The sequence below is a fragment of the Heteronotia binoei genome, chromosome 14, assembly GCF_032191835.1.
Source record: "Heteronotia binoei isolate CCM8104 ecotype False Entrance Well chromosome 14, APGP_CSIRO_Hbin_v1, whole genome shotgun sequence".
In the NCBI taxonomy this organism is placed as follows: Eukaryota; Metazoa; Chordata; class Lepidosauria; order Squamata; family Gekkonidae; genus Heteronotia; species Heteronotia binoei.
Window position 1 is genome coordinate 15996467 of NC_083236.1, and position 24941 is coordinate 16021407.

A 24941-nucleotide genomic window follows, 5' to 3' on the forward strand; every position below is an offset into this window, starting at 1 on the left:
AGAGATAGTTTATGTGCATGTGGGTCTGGGCAATTGAAATTTATTCTATATTGGCCTTGTGTGTTGATTGCCTATTTGAGAGTCTGTGGATACAGACAGTAATACTCCCAACATTCCTCTTGCTTCTATGTCTTTCTTGCTCACTGATACTGATCCTGGTATTGCTTTAAATCCATGGTGAGAAGCCCTTCAATTTTCAATATGTATAACAATGCCTTACTAAATGTATGTTGTTGGAAATGGAGTCAGTATTAAGAAGCAAGGCAGAGTTTGAAAGAGTATATGAGTATGCGGGAAAGATAAAGCTGAATAGGACAGGGTTTGAATAAATGTTTGGTCAAGATTAATAATATCAATGAATGTGAAGGAAAGCCTTATCAAAATATAGTTTTGGCGGTATTGTATGTCATAGCATTTATAAAAGTGTTGATCATGTATTGGGATGATAATGTTTAGGATACCATTGCACCTTGTGTGTTTCTGAGTCATATTTGGAGTATTTATTTTATTTTATTTCATTTAGTAGGCTTATATTCCGCCCTTTCCCGTAAACGAGCTCAAGGTGGATCACAACATATAAAATAACAGTAAAAACCTACAGATCTAAGTTAAAACACCACATTAAAATCAAACAGTAAAAACAATAACTAAAATGTACCACTGGCAGAAAGGGCACAGCATATCAGGTACCCAGTTATAGGTCCGCATTAAACGATGGTAATAGCAATAAGATAGCACTGCAGTAGGGTATAAAGGAGGCCAAATGATTTTGTTGCTCAGTCGTAACAAGATATCTATTTCAGAGTTTTGCTGATGGATAATATACTAATTAAAAGTTTTTTAAAAGTTATACTGATATACAAATTATTGATTTAGAAAAGCTGTCACAGCTTGCTGTAGTTGAGGGCGGAACATGGCATGTAGGTGGAGGAAGAATGGGGCAGCACTCCACTCAAAGGATCTGTGCCACTGTGAATGAGAACCAGGGAACTGCCCCCATGCTGAAGGGACCTAAGAAGCACAGGTGGCCTTGAGCAAGCAAGAAAAAAGGTAGCGTGCACATACCATGTTAAAAGTCTTTGTGTAATGCCTGAGCGAATGAATGATGAGCTCTGTGGTTCAACCCAATAAAGAAACCTGCTGCAGATGTTGATTCCATCCCTTTTCAAAATGTCAAAACAGGCCTACTAGTGTTGATACGTCATTGGAGTGGCAGATGTTCAGCACGTCTGAACTTCATGCCTGAGTATATGAAACAGCAGGAAAAGACATATTGTGTGTGTGCCAAGATTAGAATGCATTCAGCTAACATTCAAAATTTTCATGAAGGTAGTCATGTTAGTCTGCTGTAGCAAAGTAAAACAAAACTCAAGTGGCACCTTTAAGACTAACTAAGTTTATTTCAGATGCTTGTTCTGTCTCACAAAGCCTTGTGCTGGAGCAAACAGTTAGTCTTCAAGATTCCACTTGATTTCTGTTTTACTTAATATTTAAAATATTAGTCAGATTAAATTATTTGTTATTTAAATGTGTTTTCTGTGTGTGTAGGATTTCAAATATTTACATATGGCAGTTTTTGCAGTCAGTATCTCAGTCATATTACATGTGGAACATTCCCTCACCCCACACTTTTTAAATTAAAATAGGAATAAATTATGTTGACCATTGGAAACAGTCTGGTCATAGTAAGTAGTCATGTGACTTTTTCATAGGTATGGTGGGTTAATGTGACCTGTGAGTCAAATGGAGAATATGCAGAGACATTGGGAACCGTGAACTTTTCCGTTACATCTGGGAATTATGCACAAAAACTTCCAGCATGAAAAGAGACTCTTATATATCCTAGTTGTGTACATAAAATACATTTATATATTTGAGAGGATTCCATACTGCCTCTTCAGAGTCCTGCTACAGACAGCTTACAATTAAACTGTCCATATTAGAAACTTTTGACCAGGTAGTATAAGAAAAAACTCCTTATAATTCACCTGCTTGTGCATCACATGGAAACCAGTTACATAAACTAGGCAGCACCTGAAATACCCCAGATAACTTGCTACTTTTTAAACTTGCACATTTTTCATGACGCCCCTCACAGTAACTATAATACTTGTAGAAGAAGAAGAATTGCAGATTTATACCATGCCCTTCTCTCTGAATCAGAGACTCAGAGTGGCTTAAAATCTCCTATATCTTCTCCCCCCACAACAGACACCCTGTGAGGTGGGTGGGGCTGAGAGGGCTCTCACAGCAGCTGCCCTTTCAAGGACAACCTCTGCCAGAGTTATGGCTGACCCAAGGCCATTCCAGCAGCTGCAAGTGGAGGAGTAGGGAATCAAACCTGATTCTCCCAGATAAGAGTCCATGCACTTAACCACTACATCAAACTGGCTCTCTTATGGTGGGTTAATCTGACCTGTGAGTCAAATGGAGAATATGCAGAGACATTGGAAACCATGAACTGTACCAGTCCTTTGTCAAATATCATTGGATCTCCCATGCGTCAATCCTTTGTCAAATATCATTGGACACATCCCACCCCCTAGCCATTAAGGAGCAAACAGTTCTTAAAAGCTGGCTTTCAAAGCATGCGCTGGTGCCCATTGGGGAAGGTGGACGGGGGGGGTGGAATACTGTGCATACCTAATCTGCAAAACAAAAAAGAAACCTGAACTACCTTTTATCTCACATTATGTTTTTATATACTGAGTTCCTGCTTTGCAAATATGCCATTAATGCACTGACTGATCAAACCCCAACATACAATGAACTGAATTAATAGCAGGCAGGAAAAGTCCTCACCCATTTCCTCACAACAACAGTCATTCCTCTGCCTTCTACACCAGAATGGAGCCACCTCAGTAGAAGGAAAGCCTCCTGCCCAAGCAGAGACGAACAGCTTCTCCTTTACTAGGAACAGCAAAAGCAGCACCAGCAACCAACTATGCTGGGTGAGACCATGCACATCCACCCAGCAGGCTAGCTCCTTATTGGCCAGTGTAAAGGCCTCTTTTGCCCTTCTGAGTCCCTGGTTGGATGTACGAAGAATCCATCAACCAGACCTGTCCATCTTTCTTTAGCTTCCCCAGGACCCTTCCTCCTCCACTGTCACTATATGACCATGGGTTGTCTCTGTCCATGGAGCCTATCCTTCCCTGCCTTTCAAAGAAAAACGCTCTGCATGTGACACTTTCTAGAGAGAGATTTGCTTGCTGAATTCTACCAAGACAGGACTGGGACCTGTGCCCCCCCCCTCATAGAATCATAGAGTTGGAAGGAATCTCCAGGGTCATCTACTCCAACTGCCTGCCCAATGCAGGAACTTCATAAATACCTCCCCCCACCACACACACACCAATGACTCCTGCTCCATACCCAGAAGATGGCAAAAAGCCTCCAGGATCCCTGACCACAACGGTCTGGAGAAAACTGCTTCCTAATCAGCATTTCCTTGGGTGTGTAAAAAAAAAGGCCACAAGAACTGAGCACTGATGCAACCCTTCCTGCCCTCCCTCTCATGATCTGCCTAAATTCACAGAATCAGCATTGCTGTCATATGGCCATCTAGCCTCTGTTTGAAAACCTCCCAAGAAGGAGAGCCCACCACCTCACGAGGAAGCCTGCTCCACTGAGCAATCACTCTCTCAGGAAGTTCTTCCTAATGTTTAGTCAAAAGCTCTTTTGATTTAATTTCAACTTGTTGGTTCTGGTCCAATTTTCTGGAGTAACAGAAAACAACTCTGCACCATCCTCTATGTGACAGCCCTTCAAGTACCTGAAGATGAGTATTATATCACCTCTCAGTCATCATCTCCTCTCCAGGCTAAACATCCCCAACTTCTTCAAAATACCCAGCTGGTGGTAAGTAAGAAGCAGCCAGGGGACAGCTAAGCTTAGTGAGACAGTGCCCATCGGATCCAAAGGACCAGCATCCCCTGGTTCACCTTCCCCATCAAGCTCTAGTCCTAAACTTGTTTGTATCTTCCATTGCTTTTTCCTGCACTGCATTTTGTCTTCCACCCTCTTCTGCTTTTTTATACCTTCCTGTATCAACTGCTGTCCTCTTTTTGATCATTCATTTGGCAATAACACATAATACACGTATGTATTTCATAACGGGATCCTTTGCAAAGAAAGTAAAGCATGAGGATATATCTAGCTGAAGTCATTGCTGTTGTAAATAACTTTAACTGTTGCACTGTCCTGAGAAAATAGCAGGGGAAAAAAATCCCTGATAAGCATTAGCTTCTTTATATAGTTTCCCACAAAATTATCTTATATACATGGAGCACACATGTTCATAAATTAGAGTGTAAGCACGAAAGTTCATCCCAGGTGCACCAAAGCTTTTCAGAGATTCTGAAGTTCAACAAAACCCTGTAAGCCTCCCATGGGCATCTGCATGACCACAGCCTAAAATTGGATGCTAGAGGCGCACAGCTGATTTTATGTTCTTGTGTTCTAAAGCCTGATAACATGAACTACATCAGCAGATCGGGAAGAAATTGATGTGATCAAAATTCCTTTGCATAATCAGAAATGAAAAGATTAATTCTATCTGCTTTTCAGAGATGCAGAGATATATGGCACTGTTCAAGTAGAAGGCGTTCAAGTAGAAGTAGAAGACAGTGAGGGCTGCTGAGTAACTGCTGAGAAATATGACAGAAAACTGCATCAACATGATAACATTTTATGTATGTTCTTTATATGGAGCTGTTTCTCATCAAAGAGAAATCAATGTGTATTTTCTTCATTAATAACATTAGACAAAATTCTCCTGAACCTTTTATTGCTGGCCCTTTGGATTTCATTTCCACTATAAAAAAGAATTTGAACATGAGGATAAAAATGCAATGGGTAGTTTGTGTCCATGTAATTTCTAGTTGGGACTCTGGGTGTCGCTGTTCACCAATAATGGAGAAAAATTATCTGAAAGTCGAGCCAGTTGAGCACTACAGTTCTTGAATACACAAGCACAAAATAGAAAAGAGATCAGACCTGAAGTGATGTTACAGGGAATGAAACAAATACAACATTTATTTTAAAAACAACACAAGGGGGACCTCCTTTTCTGGATTTAGAACCAGAAGAACAAGAATCCCTTACCTTGCTGCAAGGAGATGGGAGAAACACAGAAGCAACGGAGCAGCATCAACAAAGGAACCCTGCAATATCTAATCACACTCTTTGTGTGGAAGGCAGTTTCCGGGCAGATTAGCTATTCCATTCCTGAAGAGATGCAGAAAGGCTCCTTTGTGGGGAATATTGCAAAGGATCTAGGACTAGATGGAAAGCATCTCTCAGAACATGGACTCCGGATCATTACCAGGACAGGTATGATTCAGTATTTTGCTTTGAATTTCAACAGTGGCATTTTACAAACGTCAGAGAGAATAGACAGAGAAGCAATCTGTGGACAGGCAGAGAAGTGCACCTTAAATTTTCAGGTTATTATGGAGAAGAAATTAAAGATTTATGGAATAGAAGTGGAAATTTTAGATATTAATGATAATGACCCTCAGTTCCATCCATGGGAACAGCAACTTGAAATTAGTGAAGCATCTACTTTGGGGTCCCGTTTTGACCTTCCTCAGGCTGAAGACCCAGATCTGGGTATAAATTCGATTCAAAGTTATCAACTTACAGGCGGCAGCCATTTTTCTTTGCAAGTCCAAATGGATGAAAATGGCATTAGACACACTGAACTAGTGTTGGATAAATCTCTGGATAGGGAAGAGAAATCAGTTCATGATCTAATCCTCACAGCTTCTGATGGGGGAGAACCCATGAGATCCGGCACTGCTCAAATCCATGTAATTGTTTTAGATACCAATGACAACGCTCCAGTTTTCAGCCAACCTGTCTATGAAACTAGTATCACAGAGAACATTCCTAAAGGATCCACAGTAGTTACAGTAAAAGCAATTGATCTGGATGAAGGAATTTATGGGGAGATAAAATATTTATTCTTTAAAATTACAAACAAATTTTCCCAAATATTTCTCCTTAACTCTACAACAGGTGAAATAACTCTTGGTGGAAACCTGGATTATGAAGAATCTTCCTTATATGAATTTGAGGTACAAGCTAAAGATGGGGGAGGACTCAGTGGTAGATCAAAAGTTGTGATTTTCGTTGTGGACTTGAATGACCATGCACCTGAATTAGAGGTAACCTATCTCACCAATGACATTTTTGAGGACTCACCAGTTGGAACGGTTGTTGCCATTCTTAATGCACAAGATAGCGATTCTGGAAGTAACGGGGACATCACATGCTCCATAGATCCAGACCTCCCTTTTCGGCTGAAAAAATCTATGGATAACTTTTACAGTTTGGTGACAGACGATGTCCTGGATAGAGAGAAAGTGGCATCCTACAGTATCACCCTCACAGCTGCTGACCATGGGATTCCTCCTCTTTCTACAACCACTGTAATAGCTGTAAGCCTTTTAGACACAAATGACAACCCTCCCCTCTTTGCAGAATCAGCGTACACATCTTATCTCCTGGAGAATAATTTGAGAGGGGCCTCCATCTTTTCCTTTAAAGCAGATGATCCAGACTGGGAAGAGAACTCCAGAATAACATATTCCATTATGAGTGGACATGATCAGTTCCCTCTCTCATCTTACCTTTCCATTAATTCTGAAACTGGTGTTGTCTATGCATTGAACTCTTTTGATTATGAAGAGCTGCAGGAGATCAACTTCTGGGTCAAGGCCAAAGATGGAGGCTCCCCTCCACTCAGCTCCAATGTCTCTGTGACTCTCTTAATTTTAGATCAGAATGACAATGCCCCCCAGATATTGTACCCTTCTACTCCCACCGATGGCTCCACTGGAGTAGAGCTGGCCCCTCACTTTTCTGAGCCTGGATATCTGGTCACTAAGGTGGTGGCAGTGGATGCAGATTCTGGCCAGAATGCTTGGCTTTCCTATCAGTTACTGAAGGCCACAGAGCCAGGGCTCTTCACCATAGGACTTCATACTGGAGAGATCAGGACAGCCCGTTTCTTCCTGGACAAGGATGCTCTCAAGCAAAGCCTGGTGGTTTTAGTGAAGGACAATGGGCAGCCCCCTCTGTCTGCCTCAGTCACTGTCACTGTGGTGCTGGCTGACAACATCCCTGATATATTGACTGACTTGAGCAGCATCTCAGCTCCTCCAGACCCCCAGTCAGACCTCACCTTCTACCTGGTGGTTGCTGTGGCTTTTGTCTCCTGCTTGTTTTTCACTTTCCTCCTTGTGTTGCTGGCCATCAGGATGTACAGATGGAGAACTTCACATCTGTGTGATTCTGGGAGTGTAAATTTCAGTGGTGTCCCAGTTTCACAGTTTGTGGGGATTGAGGGTGTGAGAGCATTTCTTCACTCTTATTGCCAAGAAGTTTCTCTCACCAGAGATTCTAGGAAAAACCAGTTTAGTAGTCAACAACAGACCTGTGACACAAGTGATCCTATTCTAACTTTTGAAGATTTAAATCTTAACAATGGAGACCAAATCATTGAGGTGAGTTGATGAATGCAAGTTGATTATATTATATCTGTACTTGGTAGTGGTTTCTGACTGGACCTTTTTTTAGTTATTCTGAAAAGCAATGTGGTGTCTCATTGTTTCTGTCCTTTTTCATAGAGCACTCTGTCGGTTTCGTTTTGGAAATTCATCATTGAAAACTTATTTTATAACGTATATTTATTTTCGTCATTGGCAATTTTCAGATTGGAAGTAATATTTTATATGCCTCTTTGTAGCAATTTGGTAGGAGGAAGGGCATAAGAACTGCACATGTAAAATGTATTGAGGCTTTCCTTCATACTGCAGATATGACTTGTAAACTTCACAAAGGCAAGATTCAAGTCAAGTGCCTCTGATTCTTTGCTTGGTCCCACCAGCTTTTGATATTTTCCAGACATGGTTGAATGTGCTGTTTTATGTGTTATGTATTTTAGCTTACTATGCTGGAAGAGAACGTAGTGGAATTTACCATGAGCAGACAAGGGTGGTCAGCAGTTGGGGAAATCATGCTGAGATAATTCCCTCCTCAAGAGTTCAGGTGTAGGACTAGATAAAAGGTCATAGTCTGTGAAATCAATGCATGGTCCAAATCAAAATACTCTTGAGTGAAATGAAACTCAATCCAGATGGCTGGTGTACTGTTCGTTGATAGTGAAGCCTACTGGGATCTTCAGAGTGAGGACAATGTGCACTTTCCCTTCAAAGGTAGGTTCACAGCTTGAAGTGGTGCTACAGATCGAAGCACAGATCTTCTATTTAGCTTGCAGAGCCTTTAGCCAGTTTCACATGGCATGGAAGCTGTGATCCCTCCTTGAGAGGTGATTTCCCCTGTTTGCATACGTTGATTATACAGACTACTACAGAGCAATTTGCTTGGGGCTGCACTTTGAAGACTGTGCAGAAAATTAAGCTTGTTCAAAATATGGCACCAAGGCTGCTAGCAAGAGTCAGTCACATCATATCAATATGAAAAAGGGACACTCTTCTTAGTGCCTCCAGTGGAAGAGTTAAGAAGGATGAGAAAATGGGCTTTTTTTCTGTTTTGGTGCCAAGAGTCTGGAACCTCTTGTCCACAGATGAGCACCAAACATGAACTTTGCACTCTTTTAGTTATTTTTCCAGTCGTGTCTGTAATTGCATCTCTTTCATGATGCTTTCCTGTGTTTGTATTCTTGTTGGCAGATTGCACTTTAGGATTCTGCTTCTCTTGTTATTATTTTTATCTCTTAATCATGCACTTTTAAATAATTTAATTCCTATTCTTTCATGTATTTGGCTTCTTGTTCTCGGTACTTTATTCTCTATGTATGCTTCTATTGTTTTTAAATGCATTATTATAATATTTTATAGTAGTATTATAGTATTTATAGTAAACACATATGCAATCAAACAAATGGAATGGGAAGTTATTTTATGAAAGATGGTAAAGCAGAACTTTTAACGACTGAGTCTCCCCAACATGATATTTTTCAGCCCTTTTTGAAGTGTAATGTAATGTAATGTAAAATTTTATTTGTATCCCGCCCTCCCCCGCTGAAGCAGGCTCAGGGCGGCTAACAACATTTAAGGTGAACAACACAATAATAAAACAATAAATTCATATTAAATTCACATTAAAACCAATCAATGATTAAAACATTCCTAGTGACAGTTCTGTGTTTTAGAATAGAGTACTGTGACTTTACTTCCCTGTCCATAAAAGTTGGAGTTGGTGAACTCTATATCTATAGCTAGATAGATGATAGATGATGGATGATGGATGGATGGATGGATGGATGGATAGATGATAGATAGATAGATAGATAGATAGATAGATAGATAGATAGATAGATAGATAGATAGATATTTCTTTCCCTCAGGCCACATCTTCTAGCCATGAAATTTAACAAAACTTTTCCTATCCCTCATCAGGACTTTAAACTTTGACCAATTCCCCATTAGCCTTGTCCTGGTTTTATGCTCCCCTTCTCCATAGGGCTTCTGTTGGATTTTGCACAAGCTGCTGTGAGGCTGCGACTCGCTTTGCCTCTTTCCCACAGCAAGCAGGAACCAGTTTTCAGAGGATCTTGCTTGCTGCAGGAAAGAGGCGGAATGAGTCGCAGCCTCTTGGCAGCTTGTGCAAAATCAGAGGGAAGCCCTGCAGAGAAGAGGAGTGTGAAACTGGGACAAGGCTAGTGGGGAATCGGTCTTTAAGGGGTTTTTTTTTAATTAAACTATTTACCATTTCAGACTTCTAATAACTTCAAGGGTTTTTTGCCTAAAAAAGCAAATAAAGATGCATAGAGGTGACAATTGAAAATGTTATTTTTGCAGAATTAGCCAGCTTCCAACACTACATAACTGAAACAGCACATGGTGCATTATGATACAATACCATATACATTTAATAGGAAATGTTCCATTAAACTCAACTGTTAACTTCTTCATTTATGATTGTACAGCATGTCATGTGATATAAAGCTGTAGATGAACATATTTACTGTGTGTCTGAGGCGTTTTTTGAGCTCACAGGACTCTTAGTAAGCTCCAGGAGGATTACCTACATCGGGGGGGTGCGGCCTAATATGCAAAGGAGTTCCTGCTACAAAGAAGCCCTGGTGTTTGGGAGTGAACGAGACGGAAGAACAGCTATTCCCCTTGACTCAGTTTCTCACACTACAAGGATTTCAGGGATTTCTCTGCCACAATGACTTTCTTTAAATTCCAGTTCTTTTTGAACAATGCTACTTAATAGTATAAAACTTTTCTTCTGATATATGCCAGTTCAAAAATAATCAATAAAACTGCAAATTTCTCAAGCTGTATTTCCACACATGTACCTCTGTTCCGAGTGTATTAATTTTAATTTTCTCACATGATCTATTCATTGTCGTTTTTGGAAGCCCTGCTTTGAGTGCCCCTGCCCCCTGAGTCTAGACAGGTGGCAGCCTGAGAAGGGGCTTTCTTGGTTGTGGCACCAAAACTTTGGAGCTCCCTTCCCAGGGAGATTCGTCTGTCTACCTCTATTATTGACTTCTGCCAAGGGGTAAACACTTTTTAAAAAAAAAAAATTGTGTGTGTGCATGCCTGTGCCTGGAAATCATGGTGACTTCTGGCAACTCCTACTGGGCATGGAGGATGTTCAGGCAAGTAGCGTGATGTAAGCCTTCCTCTGCCTCCCAGTGCTGGTATTCTTTGGAGCTTCCTCATACAAGTACTTGCCAGGGTTGGCCCAGTTTCGCTTCTAAGATCTAACAGGATTGGGCTAACAGTTGAAGACTTTTTGTTTGTTTGTTTGACATACCCCCAATAACAGTTACTGGCACTCCTTTCTGGTTTTGCTCTTGTGTGTATTTATATGTATTTATAGAGTTATTTTATATATCCTTTATTGTAAATATTTTAATGTTGAAATGTTTTAATATTTGGATGCTCACCACCTGGTGATTTTGATGGAAACACAGCACTGAAAATGTTTTAAATGTTTTAAATAAATAAGTATTCCTAATAGAAACACCATTCATCGGAATGACATTTGAAAACTTCAAGTGGTTCACTCTGTGCATTGCAACCAATATACTAGCAAGGTGACTTAAACTAGAATGAAAACGTACGGAGGGAAATAAGCCTGTAGATCTGTTTTAATACAACCAGAAATAGCCATTAGGGAATCTACATCCTGAAAATTTGTCCATTTGGGCAATATATATTAAACAGCTTGAAAAGAAAAAGCAGGGAAATGCTATTCTCCCAATGAACTCAAAGTGTCGCTGTTGGACAAAGATGAGAATAATACTGGATCAGCAGCTTAGGTTCCTGCAGCATTCATCTGTTATACAGAAGAAAAGGGAGGACGAAGATTGCTTTATTTTAAAAGCTCCTCCAGAACTGAAATCATCTTCACATCTCAGGGACTATCAGGTAAAGAGAACTACATTTCAAATATCTTACTGCAAAGGGATGGAATGTTTGCAAATGCTAGAATCTGGAAAGGAAGCACAGAAAATGACAGTGGTGAGACATGCAGATAGGATAAGCGAGGTCCAGAGGAAGGCACTATTTTTGCTCACATTCTTGTCTTTGTTCTGTTGGGTGAGGTCTGAGCAAGTTCAGTATTCAGTTCTAGAGGAAACAGAAAAGGGCTCTCTTGTGGGGAACCTTGCCAAAGATTTGGGATTGGATGCAAGAGAGCTATCAAAACGCAAACTTGGCATCTCTTCAGAAAAGCACTATTTCACTCTTAATGAACAAAATGGCAACCTGTATGTGAATGAAAGGATAGACCGGGAAGAAATTTGTGCGGAATCACTTTCTTGTGTCCTAAAATTAGAAGCTGTTCTACATAATCCTTTGAATGTAATTCACATCCAAGTATTTATCAAAGACATCAATGATAATGTTCCTCATTTCCAAGAGGATAATATCAAACTCAAAGTGAGTGAAGCAAACCTCCCTGGAACTCGGTTTTCCCTTGGAAATGCTGAAGATGAAGACATTGGAATGAACTCCCTCCAGAGTTACCACTTGAGTTCAACTCCTTATTTCAAACTAGATATTAAAGAGAGCGAAGCCGGTGATAAATACGCAGACTTAATATTGCTGAAACAACTGGACAGGGAAGAACAACACACACTCCACTTGGTCCTTACAGCTCTGGATGGAGGAGAGCCATTGAAAACTGGGACCACTAACATATTGGTAACAGTTATTGATGTTAATGATAATGTGCCAGTTTTTAGCCAGGCAGTCTATAAGATAAGCTTAAAGGAGAATGCACCCAGTGGAACTTTTGTGCTGCAAGTAAAAGCATCTGATAGTGATGAAGGATCAAATGCTGAGATTATTTATTCTTTCTACAAAATCCCAGAAAGTGCCAGGCAAAAATTCGTTCTGGATTCCCATGATGGAACAATTACAGTTAAAGAGATTGTTGATTATGAGGAAAAACAAAGTTATGTGATGACAATACAGGCAAGTGATGGGGGTGGTTTAGTGACACATTGTACAGTGGAGATTGAGGTTTTAGATGTGAATGACAATCCTCCGGAAGTAGTTCTTACTTCCATATCCACTCCAATTCCTGAAGACTCCATACCTGGAATTGTTATTGCTTTGCTGAAGGTTCATGACAAGGATTCTGGGGAGAATGGGGAAGTCACTTGCCAGCTGAGAGACATTGTACCTTTTCAGATAGTTTCATCTTCAGATAGTTATTTCAAACTCCTCACAGATAGTTATCTTGATAGAGAAAGAACTCCAGAATATAATATTACAATCACAGCCACAGACAAGGGCATCCCTCCTCTCTCCACATACAAAACCATCTCTCTACAGATCTCGGATATCAATGATAACCCTCCAGCCTTTGAAAAGACTTCCTATACCACCTATGTGCTGGAGAACAACCCTTCCGGATCTTCCATTTTCAGTGTCAAGGCCTCTGACCCAGATGAGGATCGCAATGCACAAATCACTTACTCAATCCTCAAGAGCAACATTGGGGACCTGCCTCTCTCCTCCTACGTCTCTATTAATTCTGAGACCGGCACCATTTATGCACAGCGCTCCTTTGACTATGAGCAATTAAGAGAGTTTCAGATTCAGGTGCGGGGCCAAGATGGTGGCTCCCCACCCCTAAACAGTAGCACCACAGTGACAGTATGTATTCTGGATCAGAATGATAATACTCCACAGATCCTGTATCCTTCCCAAGGAACTGAAAGTTCCTCTTTGTTTGAGATGGTGCCTCGGACGGCTGAATCCGGTTATCTGGTGACCAAAGTGGTGGCGGTGGATGCTGACTCTGGACACAATGCGTGGCTCTCTTTCCACCTGCTGCAGGCCACGGAGCCCTCTCTTTTCACCATTGGGTCCCACACAGGAGAGATCAAAACAGCCCGAGCATTACTGGAAAGAGAAGCTGTGAAGCAGAGGCTGGTTATTATGGTGAAGGACAACGGACAATCTTCTCTCTCAGCAACTGTGACTCTGAACCTTGTTTTTGCTGAGAACTTCCAAGAGGCGCTTCCAGAAATGAACACTCAACCCAGTGATTCAGACTCTCAGTCTGATCTCCAGTTTTATTTGGTTCTGGCCTTGGCCTTGTTGTCCTTCCTGTTCCTTGTGACAGTAACACTGATCATTATGATGAAACTCCGACGGTCAAGGAACCCCACCTTTCTCCAGTGCTTTATTCCTGATGCGAAGACTGGTGCCATTTACCCTCCCAATTATGAGGATGGGACTTTGCCGTATTCATACCAGGTCTGCTTGTCTTCTGAATCTAGGAGAAATGAGTTAACTTTCCTGCAGCCCACTGTCCAAATAGCGGAGAATATCCTCTGTAATGTAAAATCTGATATTTCCCTGATGCTGAATGGAGAAAACAATTTAGAAGATGATTTGGAGAATGTGGAGAAGGTAAGTTCTGTGGTAATTTTATATCATAATCAAATTAATGGCTGTGAATTGTTTGAAGATTATTGTTTGAATGATTATGGGCAGATTGTCATAAGCAATAATCTAATTACTTTCGAATTACTTTCTGATCAAATGATCGTATTACTTTCATTTGTTTCTGGTGGTCTAGTGAAATGCAGTTGTGAAATAACTAGTGTAGAAATACAAAAAAGTCCACCACAAAGATGATAATAGAATTATAAATTGCAAAAGTTTATCATACACAAAATGAAAAAAAAAACAGTTCAAAGATTTTTAAGTAATCTACTGAGGGCTCTTGGTGCTTGAATTTTGTCATTTTTCTACTGAGGAATGATATAAGGATTAGAATTGCCGAGCTAATTATTGTGTGGATTCATTTGCTCCTAACAGTGTATTACGGATTAATTCACTAGGGATGGTCCCAAAATTTTGAGTCTCTGTCTCACTGTACAAAGTTATAGTTCACCATTGGAAGGCCATCGTTCAAACGGATGTGAGCACAGTTCTGTTTAACAGGCAGAACCAAGGCTTTTTTGGGGGCAGGGACACAGAATTCCTGGATGGCTTGTCATCACGGGGTGTGATCTAATATGCAAATGAGTTCCTAATGGGCTTTCTCTACAAAAAAGCCCCGTGTGAAACAATGATGATATCGGGGTGTGGCCTAATATGCAAATGAGTTCCTGCTGGGATTTTTCTGCAAAAAAAGCCCTGGACAGAACACATGGATTTTTGGAACAAATGAACATTGAAATAAATTTGGGGAAATCAAGATGGTGAAAATAATCAATTATTTCTCTGTGTGTGATTTTATTGCATAAAAGAGAGGCAGATGGTTTTAATGTGCCTATTAATCAATAAGTTTGATCTAAAATATTATGAGACCTGTTTTGTATTAACATTTGAACCTGTGTTTTTAAAACAAGACAGGTTTTGCTAATGGATTGTTTTAATTGGTATTAGCGAAGATGCAGGTAAACCTTTAGTTTGTTTCATAAGCTTTACAGGGCATAATTTGTGAGTTCTCTTCATTATAAATAGTGAAGGTTGCCAGTCCACTGGAATCTTTTTGTCTTTAATTCAGCTGATGCAACCAGGGCAGTGGCCATTGTTGCCGATTAGCATTTGCGATCAAAGTAGGGTGATGTTCTTATTGGTAGATATTGTGAGACATCACTGCAGAGTCTGCACGGTGTAGGTGTGCAGATGTTGATGGCCAAGTGGCACTGAGCTGATGCCTGCTGCCACAGAGGATGTTGCCAGCTGGTCAGGAGTTCTGTATCTACACAGTGACGGTCCTCTTGGTCCTCCCATCAGTCATCACTTTCTGCAGTGTTTGAATTAAAGATACCTCTCCGTGTGCAAAGTATACTATGCAAAATAATATTGTAATAAATGTATTTACTGTCAAATCCAAACAAATGTATTTACTGTCAATTCCAAACAATTGCTTCATTCTGTTATAATTAAATAATGCAGTGAGAAAACCATCCCCTTACACACAATGCAATTACCGTCCATATGTGACAAAATGTCCAAATCTCATCATGATTGCCTTATAAAAGTTCTACAATAGGAGAACTGTTCCAATATCATTTTGGATTAAACAATCCTTCCTGCGACCGTCTTTTATAATAGTAGGTCCAGTAGTGCCATTAGTCATTTCTACAATTCACTGTGTTTCATTTATCCTGGCTTTCTCTAATGTTAATTCATTTTCTTTTGGAATGCCGCTGCCAATTTTCCTTCATGACAGCATAAAATGTATCTGGGACACTTTCCTTCTTATCTCATAGTGACTGGTGTCTAGACCTGATGATGTTTTCCAGGGTGAAAATGATGTATTGGTACATGTTCCTTTATGAATTAAAGAGAGGAGTCCTTGCACTGAAAAACAGGTTTGGAGGCTAAGCCTTATTTGGTCAGTGCTGCTGTGTCCACCCCACTTTTATTTATTTATTTTTCAGATTTCTATTCTGCCCTCCCCACAAGCGGGCTCAGGGCAGATCACAGGTAATAACTAGGCCGTTCAGTGAACATATTGATAAATATGTTTAAATAATAGTAATAAATAATTAAAATATATTACATAATAAAAAACAGTTTGACAGTTTGTTGTGCACACAATCTCAAATACTGGTGCTGCTGATGTTCATTTATTTATTTTGGGCCATGTTGGAGTGGTGTCTTCAACGGGGTGGGGAGGCACTTTTGTATTTGGACGTCCACTGCCTCAGCCAAAGAACTGGTGGGACAGGTCCATTTATAGGTGCTGCAGAATGGTAGAAGTTTGTGTCTGCATTTTATGTCCACCTTCAAGCATTTGCAAACCTTCTCATATGGTCAAAAGATCTCACATGTTCCTGTGTACTCAGTTTCCAAGTTTAAAGGGAGTGTAGGGTTATGAACGGGGTGTGTGTGTGTGTGTGTGTGTGTGTGTTAAGTGGCAGAATCTCATTTTGCTTTGCAACTGAATCATGTGGTTATTTTGATATTCTGCCTTTTAGGAGTTTAAAAAAGAACTGCCAAGGTTTGAGTATGTTGCAAAACATCCCCTATGCTGAGTTTCCCCAGTCTTAGCCTATTGACATAAATTGGACCTTTGAACAGACAAGGTATGGTGCTTTGAATAAGCAGGGGATGGATTTGAACTTTAATATGGCTCAGGAATGAGCTGAGCTGAGCCATTACAGCTGAGGCCACTCAGCTTAGATCAAGTCGGAGGCAGTGCTGCAGTAATAAGGATGGATGTAGGGTTACTTATTGCCACCTTCTGCACCGCTGTCTAAGTCCTGCTGATAGAGCCTCTGTGGTTAGTTCCTGGACAGCAGTAGCTCTCCAGGGTAGCAGACTACTGATAATTAAAGGAACACTCCTGAGTCTGAGATATTCTTGTTCTTCTTACCTCAGCAGACAAATTGTTGAACTTGAAAACGACAAGTAACAGTTGTGTTTTAGAGCCTTCATTAGACCTTCCATAACTGTACAAAAGAGGAGATTTTGGCAAACAAGCCTCTCCAACCAACAAGAAGAAGAAGATACTGGATTTATATCCCACTCTGAATCTCAGAGTGGTCACAATCTCCTTTACCTTCCCCACACACAACAGACACCCTGTGAGGTAGGTGGGGCTGAGAGAGCTCTTACAGCAGCTGCCCTTTCAAGGACAGCTCCTACCAGAGCTATGGCTGATCCACGGCCATTCCAGCAGCTGCAAGTGGAGGAGTGAGGAATCAAACCTGGTTCTCCCAGATAAGAGTCCACGCACTTTAACCAGCACATCAAACTGGCTCTCAAAGGGCATCATGAGAAGAATTCTTTATAAATTCTTTATGAGTATTGATAGCGCAAGGAGCCATGTTGTATTTGACAGATTGTCTTCAGGCAAATTGCTTCTTTATCATCACTTCTCTTCTTATGAATGGGAATAAGATATCCATCACTTTTCTTTGGAGACTGTTCTGAGGTCAACATCATAACAATCTGAAGAAGTGGCAATTGTATCTTAAAGTATGATGGGTCTAGCTTTCGTTTCTTGACTCTGTCATTTCCCCTTCATTAGAATGGGAGAAATGTCCTATCCTCAGTTTTTGCCTTTTTGACACATATTGACTGCTTTCCCTCTAGCCTCACCTTGTTCTCACTCTCCTCTTCTCAGCGGGGCTTCTGTCGGATTTTGCACAAGCTGCCCTGAGGCTGAAACTTGCTCCACCTCTTTTGCGCAGCAAGCAAGGTCCTCTAAAAACCAGTTTCTGTTTGCTGCGTGAAAAAGGCAAAGCGGAGAAGAGAAGAAGAAGAAGATATTGGATTTATATCCCGCCCTCCACTCCGAAGAGTCTCAGAGCGGCTCACAATCTCCTTTACCTTCCTCCCCCACAACAGACACCCTGTGAGGTAGATGAAGATATTGGATTTATATCCCGCCCTCCACTCCGAAGAGTCTCAGAGCGGCTCACAATCTCCTTTACCTTCCTCCCCCACAACAGACACCCTGTGAGGTAGATGAAGATATTGGATTTATATCACGCCCTCCACTCCAAAGAGTCTCAGAGCGGCTCACAATCTCCTTTCCCTTCCTCCCCCACAACAGACACCCTGTGAGGTAGATGAAGATATTGGATTTATATCCCGCCCTCCACTCCGAAGAGTCTCAGAGCGGCTCACAATCTCCTTTACCTTCCTCCCCCACAACAGACACCCTGTGAGGTAGATGAAGATATTGGATTTATATCCCGCCCTCCACTCCAAAGAGTCTCAGAGCGGCTCACAATCTCCTTTCCCTTCCTCCCCCACAACAGACACCCTGTGAGGTAGATGAAGATATTGGATTTATATCCCGCCCTCCACTCCGAAGAGTCTCAGAGGGGCTCACAATCTCCTTTCCCTTCCTCCCCCACAACAGACCCCCTGTGAGGTGGGTGGGGCTGGAGAGGGCTCTCACAGCAGCTGCCCTTTCAAGGACAACCTCTGCCAGAGCTATGGCTGACCCAAGGCCATGCTAGCAGGTGCAAGTGGAGGAGTGGGGAATCAAACCCGGTTCTCCCAGATAAGAGTCTGCACACTTAACCACTACGCCAAACTGGCTCTCCATAGGAGCATGACAGCATGAGATAAGAGGAGCATGAGAGCGAGGTACAGCTAGTGGGAAATCGGTCATTGTCTTGCCGGAGGCCCACCTGCCATTTGGAATGCCTCCATCCATTCTGTCACCTCAGAATTCTACCATCTCATTGTCGTGCAGATGTGGTCTAGCCCCGAGTGACCTACATCCAGTCTCTGAAGTTTGAAATTTGCCTGGTTTGTTTCCACTGCGTATAATATGTTGCTTACAGTTTTCTGTTTCTCTGGTAATAGTAATTTAAAACTGCACTGGATTCTCTAATGATAGTAAAGGACCATCATTGACTGGAGGCCTGGGAATGATCTGGTTTGATTACCCCCGGTGTTTGTTTTCTGAGTTGCTCTGACCAATAAGATGTGGGTTCTGGGCCAGTTTCGGGGGCCAGCAGTTGAACCCCAGTGTGGCCATGTGGAATTTTGAGCACTTCCACTTTTGGAAGGCAGCCTCTGCCACTGCTTAACCAGAAGCAGGCATATCTGTGCAGGGCTTTCCTTTGGATTTATGTCATTGTCTGCCCCCTCCAACACCCACTCCCTATACAGGGACATGGAAGGCTGTAGCCAGCAGCTGAAATGAATGGAAACTTGAATAATAGTTATTGGCAATGCTCTACTATCATCCAGTGGAAAATGGATGATGGTAAACACACACACACAAATAAAACATGGATTATTGATCCTTGGCCAGTTAGGTTCACTTTCTGCTCAGAAGTAATGATCACTGCAGTAGCAAAAGAACAGTTCAGGAAGGTATGATAGTAGGGAAAAGTTGACTGAACATGTGGGATGACATACTGGGGTTTGTTATTTTTAACTGGAAATGTTTTAAACCTATTATTGTAAGCTGCCTTGAACCACAGGGAAAGAAGGGGTATAAATGTTTTAATAAATAGTCTAATAAACAGCCTCGCCTGTTTTCCCATGACTACACTGGCTGCAGCCTCCATTTGTTGAAAATCGCCTACCTCACAGGGTTGTTATGAGGATCAAAAATGGAGGAGGGAAGATCCATGCATGCCAATGTGAGCTCCTTGGAGGAAGAGCAGGATAAAAATGCAACAAATAAATCATTTAAAACATGAAGTCCTTTCCTTATGGAAACAGTAAGTTTAGCCGTGCTACCTCAACAACAGTAGTCATTCTGGGAAATTATTTTTGAAACACATGTCAACTCTTATGTATTCCGTATACTTTCTTATAAACTTGGTTATTTAATGTTAAATGTACTTTGTAAGAAACATTTAATGAGGAACAAAGGAAAAAAGTACCAGTATTATTTTAGACATTCTAATACACTTAACTGTTAAAAAAGAGAAACATCATTTGACTGGAAGTGCTTAATACACAACATTCTTATGTGGAAAGATGTGAAAACATACCATAAGGCTTATAGCTATACTTTTAATTTATATAGACATCTTTGGGTTTCTGACAGTATAACTGAAATTTTAGCAGCAATATACTCAAAAGCCTTACCTTCCAGTAAAATTGTTTGGGTCATTTGCTCAAAACTGGGGAGTGGGATGGAAAACATGTCTTCGGTTTTTCAAAATCAGCAGATGCTGTTTTTGGTTGAGCCCCTTGGTGTCGCTGTTCACCAATAAGGAAAGAGATGAGATATCCAAGTCAGTGCAGCATTGCTGTTTCTACATACAAAATAACCGAGATAATAAGCGGGCTCCTGCCATAAGAAGTGGAATGGAGGTACGTGTCGCTTAGGGGGAAAAGTAAGATATTTTGAATCAGAACTAGGACTCACTGATCTCCTGGAGCATGGAAGAAAAGCAGAGATTGTGGAGCTTTAAAGAGGGAATCCTGCAATGCCTGGTTATGGTGTATGTTTGGAAGGCAGCTTCTGCACAGATCCACTACTCCATCCCAGAGGAGATGCAGAAAGGGTCTTTTGTGGGGAATATTGCAAAGGATCTGGGAACAGAAGGGAAGCAACTTTCAGATCATGGACTCCGCATTGTACCCACTATAGGTAAGGTTCAGTATTTTGCTTTGAATGCCAACAATGGTCATTTACAGACCTCTGAGAGAATAGACAGAGAGGCAATCTGTGGGCAGGAAGAGAAGTGCATCTTAAATTTTCAGGTTATTGTTGAGAGTAAAAGAAAACTGTATGGAGTTGAAGTAGAAATTACAGACATTAATGACAATGCTCCTCACTTCCCTCCTGGGGAACAGGAAGTGAAAATCAATGAAATATCTATCCAAGGGTCCCGGTTCCCTCTCCCTGAAGCTCAAGATCAAGATCTTGGCATGAATTCTGTGCAGAATTACCAGCTCACAGGCAGCAGCCATTTTTCTTTGGATGTGAAAGTGGGAGAAAATGGTGCCCACCAGCATGTGGAGTTGGTTCAGGAAAAAGGTCTCGACAGGGAAGAGCAATCAATGTATGAACTAGTCCTCACAGCTACTGATGGAGGTGATCCCATTAGGACTGGCACTGCTCAAATCAAAGTCATTGTTCTAGATGTGAATGACAATGCACCAGTCTTCAGTCAACCACTCTATGCAGTGAGCATTGAGGAGAATATTCCTAAAGGGTCCACAGTTTGTAGAGTCAGAGCTGTCGATTTAGATGAAGGCGTCAATGGCGAGCTGAAATACTTCTTCAAAAAAGCCACCAGAAAGGACTCACAGATGTTTCTTTTAAACTCAACAAATGGCACAATAACAATTATGGGGGACATTGATTTTGAGATATCATCCTTTTATGAATTTGAGGTGCATGCTGAGGATTATGGAGGGCTATCTGATAGGACGAAGGTTGAGATCACAGTAACAGATCTGAACGATAATGCACCGGAATTAGCAGTTTCTTTTCATACAGACTCCATCAATGAGAACTCACCAACTGGAACTGTTGTTGCTATTTTAAACGTAGAAGATCGAGATTCAGGAATTAATGGGGAAGTCACATGTTTAATTTCCGAGATTCTCCCCTTTCAGCTTAAAAAATCTATTGGTAACTTTTATAGTTTGGTGACAGTTGGTGTCCTTGACAGGGAGCAGATGGAAGCCTACAGCGTCATGATCACAGCCGAAGACCATGGGACACCCTCCCTTTCTACTTCCATTGTCATTCCACTCCAAATTTTAGACACAAATGACAACCCTCCCCTTTTCCCCCAATCATCTTATACCTTCTACCTCATGGAGAATAACCAAAGAGGTGCTTCTGTCTTTTCATTCAAGGCAGACGATCCAGACTGGGAGCAGAACTCCAGAATAAAGTATTCCATTATAAAAAACCAGAGAGGTGATTTTCGCCTCTCTTCCTTCCTTTCCATTAATTCTGAAACTGGGGTTGTTTATGCCTTGAACTCCTTTGATTATGAAGAGTTCCGAGAAATTAACTTCCTGATCAAGGCCGAAGATGGAGGCTCCCCACCACTCAGCTCCAATGTCTCAGTGACTCTCTTTATTCTGGATCAGAATGACAATTCTCCAGAAATCTTGTACCCTTCTCCTCCCACTGATGGTTCCACTGGGATAGAGCTGGCCCCTCACTCCTCCGAGCCTGGATATCTGGTCACTAAGGTAGTGGCGGTTGATGCAGACTCTGGCCAAAATGCTTGGCTCTCCTACCAGTTACTCAAGGCCACAGAACCGGGGCTTTTCACGATAGGACTCCACACTGGAGAGATCAGGACAGCCCGTTTCTTTCTGGACAAGGATGCTCTCAAGCAAAGCCTGGTGGTTTTAGTGAAGGACAATGGGCAGCCTCCTCTGTCTGCTTCAGTCACAGTCACTGTGGTGCTGGCCGACAGCATTCCTGATGTATTGACTGACCTAAGCAGCATCTCAGCTCCTGCAGACCCCCAGTCGGACATCACCTTCTACCTGGTGGTTGCTGTGGCTTTTGTCTCCTGCTTGTTTTTCACTTTCCTCCTTGTCTTACTGGCACTCCGACTTCGCAGATGGAGGAATTCTCAGTTGTGTAATTCTGGGAGTATGAATTTTACTGGCGTTCCAGTTTCACAATTTGTGGGGATCGATGGAGTCCGAGCATTTCTTCACTCTTATTGCCAAGAAGTTTCTCTTACCACAGACTCTAGGAAAAGCCAGTTCAACATTTCTAAGGCTGACTGTTCCAATACTCTGAAAAATCAATTGACTGGTGATCCTGTTAAAGCTGATGATGATTTAAATTTGAATAGTGGGGATCTGATTATAGTCCAGGTAAGAATTTTACATTCATGACATTTTCTTCTTGGTATGGGCATATATTATGATTTCTAGAGGTGTTTCTCATTTATCTTTATTTTCTAGTGTTTTTCAAATCTTTCGTAGTATTGTACTTAGTGCTTTGTCCATATTCTCCTTTCCAGCTCTAAAAATGTTAACATCCAGTGTCTAACAGTGGGCATGGCATTACATTTGCTGTGTCTAAGTTGTTCTTGTTATTATTTGTTTGTTTATATTCCGCCCATTCCCCCTAGGGGCTCAGGTCAGAGTACAACAAATAATAAAATCACAATAAAATCACAGCAGCATAATAATAAAAGAAACCAATTACAGTATTCAGTACAACAGAATAGTCCAGCAGAACAATATGATAAGATGGTGTAGCAGGGCAGTATAGCAAATCAGTGCAGTAGGACAGTATAGTAGGGGAGGCCAACCAATCTAATGGATAGATGCCCACTACCTGACCCAAAGACCTGGCAGAACAGCTCCATTTTACAGGCCCTACGAAAGGAAGTTGGCAACTATGAAAGGAAGTTGGCAGCTCTATTTACAGCCCTCCTACCACTCATGTTGACCCCATTCCTTTTTTTTAATATGTATATTTTTATTATTAATACATTATCCGTTTCTCTACATGGTTTCTGATATCCATTTTACATTTACCCCCAACCCACCCCCCTTAGTCTATGCATCCTTTTCTTCTTCCAGCCAGGGACAAAGGACTCAAAGCTTCCACTGAATGTCCACTCTCCTTTCTTCCTTCGCCCATTTCAGATACATCAGCCACTTTTCTTTAATTCTTGATCTTCTTTCTTCCCATGATTCTTCTTGCACCATTATAGCGGCTATATCTGACTGGACAAAATCAAAGAGGTAGTTATGCCAAGTACTTTCTTTCCATTTACTTTTATCCTTCCATCCTGCCGCTATTACCGCTTTACCCGCTGATATAATTGCTTTTAGTAAATGTTGGTTGTTTTCCCCTGTTTTTTCATTCCCTAATAAACTCATCTGCATTAGTTCAAAGTTAATTCTCGGCTCTACCTGAAAGAATTTCTTTATCATTCCCACTACCATATCCCATAGTTTCTTGGCCTCAGGACACTCCCACCACATGTGGGAATACCATCCCTTTTCTTTCTTACAGTGCCAACACTTAGGACTCAACCCAGGAAACATATTGGCTAAAGTAGCCGGAGTTCTATACCATTTGGTGAAAAATTTCAATTCCATTTCTCTAACCTTATGTATCTTAACTTTTTTTAAACCTTCCATTATCTTCTCCCCTGTTCGTTTCGTTATTTGGCCTTCTAAACTCCATGACCGTTGAAGGTAGCTTATTGCTCCTTCGTTACCTAAATTCATGCTCCTGTATAGGATGCCTGCTAATCCTTTTTTTGTTTTACCCATTAATTTATAAAACTTTTCCATAGGTTCTTCTTCATTTAAGTTACTCTTCTCCACTTCCTTCTTAACTTGTGGCCTTAAGCCAGTATTGTATTCCTACGACTTCTTGAAATTCATGTAATGGTTTTAACTTATCTAGTATTAACAAATCTTCTACCCTTCTAAATCCTTTAGCCTTAAGTAGTTCGCTCCACCTATGCTCCTTGTCTCCTTCCATCAACACTTCTAATGGCGTCCATCTAGATACCCGATTCAGCCATTTTGGTTGCCATTTCTTCCAAACATTTAGCCCATTTTTCCTTGGTCCCACGTTTAAATTAAGTTCCTTCGCCCCCATGTTCATAAAGATGCCATGTTTTCCTACCCCATTATTAGCTTCATTCTCAAACCTTATCCATTTCTGGTCCCCTTCCTTCTCTATTTCTAATAATGCTTTAAGCTGAAATGCTTCATAATAATTGACTATATCTGGGACTCCCCATCCAAGTTCTGATTTATGATTGTATGCCAATTTTTTTGGAAATCTAAGTTTCCTACTACCAAATATCCATTCCCTTATTTTAGTGTTCCAGTTAGTCATTTTTTGCTTATCTAACTCTAGTGGTATCATTTGAAAAAGGTACGACAACCTTGGCATCCAAAACATCAATACACTCTTTATTCTAGTGGTCAGGCTCATCGTCCTTTTCCCCCACTGCTGCATATCCCTCTCTATTTTCTCCCAGATTTTATTATAATTTCCCTCCACTATCCTGTTGATATTTTTATAAATTTCTA

At 41.1% G+C, this 24941-nt stretch overlaps 1 protein-coding gene across 1 annotated transcript; it reads left to right on the forward strand.

Moving 5' to 3' along the window:
* Nucleotides 1–4992: 4992 nt before the first annotated feature.
* On the forward strand, nt 4993–7520 carry LOC132582587 (protocadherin gamma-A8-like). Its single transcript, XM_060254230.1, has one exon. The coding sequence runs from the start codon at nt 5121–5123 to the stop codon at nt 7518–7520; it is 2400 nt and encodes a 799-aa protein (XP_060110213.1). The 5' UTR covers nt 4993–5120.
* The last annotated feature ends 17421 nt before the right edge of the window (nt 7521–24941 follow it).